Source organism: Mus pahari, chromosome 1 (genome assembly GCF_900095145.1).
Source record: "Mus pahari chromosome 1, PAHARI_EIJ_v1.1, whole genome shotgun sequence".
NCBI lineage: Eukaryota > Metazoa > Chordata > Mammalia > Rodentia > Muridae > Mus > Mus pahari.
Window position 1 is genome coordinate 76,020,675 of NC_034590.1, and position 5,098 is coordinate 76,025,772.

At 48.2% G+C, this 5,098-nt stretch overlaps 1 protein-coding gene across 1 annotated transcript; it reads right to left on the reverse strand.

The window, feature by feature from the left end:
• Positions 1–203: 203 nt before the first annotated feature.
• Positions 204–3,542, reverse strand: Mrpl17 (mitochondrial ribosomal protein L17). The gene is made up of 3 exons (XM_021211285.2): positions 3,289–3,542; positions 2,927–2,995; positions 204–2,621 (listed from the first exon to the last, which is right to left on the reverse strand). The coding sequence occupies exons 1-3, from the start codon at positions 3,460–3,462 to the stop codon at positions 2,334–2,336; spliced, it is 531 nt and encodes a 176-aa protein (XP_021066944.1). The 5' UTR covers positions 3,463–3,542; the 3' UTR covers positions 204–2,333.
• Positions 3,543–5,098: the final 1,556 nt, after the last annotated feature.

Here is a 5,098-nt window from a genome sequence, read left to right on the forward strand (position 1 = left end):
TTGGGGCCACAGACTATTAGATATGTAGTGCCCTGTACAATTATGAGCTCTTTGACTGCAGATGCTTCACTTTTAGCCAGGGTCAGATTTACTGCAAATATTCTTTGTTTTGTTTTTTTCGAGACAGGGTTTCTCTGTATAGCCCTGGCTGTCCTGGAACTCACTCTGTAGACCAGGCTGGCCTCAAACTCAGAAATCCGCCTGCCTCTGCCTCCCAAGTGCTGGGATTAAAGGCATGTGCCACCATGCCCGGCAGCAAATATTCTTGAAGCATGCAATCTCTAGTATGTAAGGTGATGCTGGAGATGATAAGATGCTTAAAGAATACATATAGAAGGGGTAGAGATACAGCTCAGAAGGCACTTGCTACTAAGTCTGATGACCTGACTTCCACACTTAGGAACCACAGGTTGAAAGAACAACTTGGGAAAGCTATCCTCTGACCTCTCTCTATCTGCATTCTGAGATACATGTATCCTTCCTACCCAATAAAGAAGTATAAAACATTTAAAGAAATATTAAAGCTCCAAATGGTGGGTGTTCAAAGGAAAATCTTGAAGAGTCCTTTCATATTTTACCTGTTGCAAAGTATTCAAAGATTTGGTTTTAAGGGGAGGGCTTTTCCTAGAACAAGTCATGACTCAGGCATCTAACTGATAAATGCTCAAAAGATAGAAAAAGGGATAAAGATTTACAAAAACCATGTCAAGTTCTATGCAGAAGAGGGACAGCTCTGCGGGGAGCAGGTGATTTAGTGTAGGCAGCTATAGGGCAAACAGTCTTAGAATAGTGTGTCACTTCTGCTTCCACAGTGACCTTCTACCTTCAGGTGCTGCATTAATTGTCCAGAACTTCTATGACTCCCTGGTCAAGTCTCTAAACATACAAAACAGCAGCCAGGATTGGTCATATCCATATTTAGTGGATATAAATAAGCTCCTTGCTTCTCACATACCCTGGCCATTCTGAAACAGGATTTCCTCTTTCTGGGTTCCCACAGAGGTCCACTTTTGGCAACAAAAGCTTCCAGGAAATTCCCAGCAGGCTTAACTTTCTAATGCATCACTCTATCAACCTTCCTCTTCACACCCTCTACTAAGAGGAAGGAACTTATCCGGAAGGCTAACATCCTGGCAGATGCCTACAGCCCTATCTATGATCAGGGTGGTGATACATCTATTTGAGTCCACATTCAAAACCCACTCAGACATTGAGTGAAACACATGTGACCTTGCCTAGAAACAATTCTCAGTTTTAGGGGTACCACATTATTTGAAGACTTCTGTACAGAGGTTCACACAGCTAGTTATCAGGAAGCAATCTCTTGGGACTGAATGCTTGCTCTCATAGTAGCCTGTCAAAATCCTGTCAAGAAGGGGGAAGAAGCTCAGGTGGCTGCACCCTTCCTTGTGAATGGATAGGCAGTTAATGGTTGCTAAGGGAGGGAAATTTCCTTCAGTGGTAAGACATACATGCTCCTGTAAGCAGGACTAATGAAACTCTCCAGGATACAATCATACACATAAAAAGACATGAAGTGGAAGGGGGACTAGTTGAAATAGACAGGACAATAGGGTGCATATATGTGGTGGTAAGCATGGTCAAGACATTGGTAGACATGTATGAAGATGCCAAGGTGAAACCTAGTCTCACAGGATTCATAAAGATTCTCATGTATAACTTATATAAAAAAAAAACAAACAAAAAAGGAATCCCAACCATGGGCCTCTATGCTGGATGTGAACAAATCACCATAGGAAGATGGTTTGAAATCAAGAGATACAGGAAGCAAAATGAGCCAGTAGGTAGTGCCCCACACCTTTAATCCTAGTATTCAGGAGGCACAGGCAGGTGGATCGCTTAGTTCAAGGACAGCCTGGTCTACAAAGAGAGTTGCAAGACAGTCAAAGAAACTCTGTCTCAGAAGAACCAAAACCAAACTGGCACTGTGTGGTGGTGAACACTTGGGAACACAGAGACAGGAAGACTGCTGCATGATGGATACAGCCTGGATTACACAGCAAGATCCCCTCCCCTCCAACAAACAAGCAAAACTAGACCTAGAATTCAGAACCTAAGTTGTGAATTTACTGTCTTAGGAGAACATCTGGATGCCTCTTACTTTCCATAAATCCTAGGGAAGGACAAGAAAATCATTATCTTATATTCATATCAAGACTTTTATCTCCTGTGCAAAGAGGATCTTGTGAGTCAGCAGGGAGGTCTGGGCCTCATGATGAGGGGGCTTTATAATGCTAATTCCAGGCCTTACACTACAAGAACTCCAAGACCCATTAACATGGGCACCACACCTATGCACTCTCCAGCTCTAGTTAAGTCTTTGGTGTTTGAACTGTACGGGAGCTGTGGAGGCTTGCTTCCTGGTTATGGTGCAGGTCCTGCTGCAGTCCCAGGAGCAGCTGGTTTAGGAGAGTAAGGTTGCTGTCTCTGTGAGGCAGAGGCAGGGGAGGGAGGTAGTTCCCTTTATATTCTATCACCGCCATCTTGGCCCGATCTTGCTCCTTCCGATTCGGGATCTGTAGCATTCTTGTGTAGTTCCCATTCTGACCTTGGAACCGAGGCGCTAGCACTTTAAACAGCTTTGGGATCAAGTCCTTCTCCTAGATGGGGAGAGTTAATCAGAAAAAATAGTCACAACTGTAGAGGCATTTAACTACAGATTATTCCCAGAGGTAGGGTTCAAACCATCTTCACAGGTTCCCCACCACCCAATCAGGTACCAAGTTACACACAAACACTTATAGGAAGTTATGTGTATGCTCATCTCTCCCAGTTCAAATAAGAGAAACACGTGTCTAAGGTAGTTCACGACTCTGGTAAGTAAGAGAAAATGCCCTGCCTTAAATCTGGCAGGTACCCGGTTCTCTAAGGAGTCCTTTCTCACTAGCAGGTAGGGAGCACTCACAGTGAGCCAGAAGTCAGCCATTCGCATGGCCCGTTCGTTCGTGTCGCCCAGCTTTCCATAATCGATGAGCTGTGAGGACAAAACACACGGATGCAAGACGAGTTAAGAACCGAGGCGCCCACCTAACTCTTCTGTCTTACCTTCATCCAACCATCCCACCAGCTAAGCTAATTCAGGGCGCTCCTTCCTTCGGAGCCCCAAACCAGCCTTCCATTTGCAGCGCGGGAGTGACGCGCTCAGCTGAGTGCCACACGGGAATTCGCTACCGTGGAAAAGTCTCCCAGCGTGGCCCTACTCCCCCCCACACACAGCCAGAGCGGCGGTCTGAGGCTGGACCCGGCGGTGAATGGCTTGGCTCTCACCTTCTCCGCATAGCCCCTCAGCTCGTCCGCGCGTGCCCATGTCGCCTCGATGCGTTCGTGGCGAACTAGGCCCGTGAGCAAGTTCCGTAGCAGATGGATGCGGGACTCGGGACCGAGGCCCAGGCGGCGGTAGACGCGGCCGTGGGAGATCGCGGCAGCCAGCGACAACCTCATGCTCCCACCTCAGCCCCACCTCTCCGGGGCCCGGAAAGGGAAACCCCGCGGTGTGTGTGCGCGGGGAGAGGGGCGGAGGCACGTCTCAGAGGACGCATGCGCAGTAACTCGGCGCGGGGCTGGAGAGTTTGCGCGTGCGCATCAGAGCCTGCCTAGCTGGCAGTCTGAGGGCCGGCGGCCCGACGTGCTGACGTTTCTGGAGCGGCGAGCTGGGCGGGCCTCAGGGCCTGGGGGTGCTCTGTGGCGAGCTGGGGGGGATCTCGGCGCCCCCTGCCGGGTTTCTCTTGCGCTGCGTCGGCTGACTGGGGCGTTCTTGGAGGAGGCGCCTTCCTGGCGGAGCATGCCGGGAAAGTGAGTATCTGAGGAGAACTGCGTCAGAGGGGTGGGGCTGTGGTGGAATGTGGCGCTCTTGCCTGAGGAGTTGCAGTCCTGGCTGGTTTTCTGACGATGCCAGTTTAAACTCAGACTTTATTAGTGATAGTGAGATAAATTATGTCCAGGAAAGCTGCAGGTATTATATTCTTTTATTGACATAAATAAAAACCCAAGTTAGCACTAAAAGCTAAAGTAATGGACAAATACCTGAAATTTTAAAAAAATTTATCCTTTTCTCATACCCTATACCCAGACTGCAGCCTCCTCTCCCATCACTCTTCCCAGCCCCCCACTCTCCTTTCTCCCCTTTCTCCCCCCCTAGAAAAGAGCAGACCTCCTAGGGACATCAACCAAAGCACAAGAAGATACAATAAAACCAGGCACAAACCCTCACATCAAGTGGACAAGGAAACTCACTAGGAGGAAAAGGGTCCCAAGAGCAGGCAAAGAGTCAGAGACGGGCTGGAGAGATGGCTCAGCGGGTAAGAGCACCGACTGCTCTTCTGAAGGTCCTGAGTTCAAATTCCAGCAACCACATGGTGGCTCACAACCACCTGTACTGAGATCTGACACCCTCTTCTGGTGCGTCTGAAGACAGCTACAGCGTACTTATGTATAATAATAAATAAATCTTAAAAAAAACCAAGAGTCAGAGATACCCCATCTCCCACTATTAGGAGTCCTTCCAAAACACCAAGCCAACAAACTCTAACACATTTGCAGACAACCTAGGGCAGAACCTTGAGGGCTCCATGATTGCCCCTTCAGTCTCTGAGCTCCCATAAGCCCTGCTCCGTTGATTCTACAGGCTGTGCTTACCTGTGCCCGACCCCTCTGGCTCCCACAATTATTCTTCCCTGTCTTCTGCTGGGTTTCCCCCGAGCTCCAAGGGGCGGGACCTTATGGAGCCCTCCAACCGAGGCTCTTTCTCCGCTTAATGTTTGTCAGTGGGCCTCTACATCTCCCATCAGCTGCAAGAGGCAGCCTCTCTGATGATGACTAAATTAGGCACCAATCTATGAATCTAGCAGAATATCACTAGGAACCATCTCATTGAATTTTTTAAATTTATTTTCGGCACTACGGTTTGGTTCTTCCCTAGGTCTCTGGGTGGATGAATACTTCTTCTTATATTTTTAGTTGTGAGCCTAGCCTTTAACAGCTGAGCCATCTCTCCAGCCCTGAATACTTTTTCTTAAAAAAAATTCTCTCTCTCTCTCTCTCTCTCTCTCTCTCTCTCTCTCTCTCTCTCTCTCTCTCT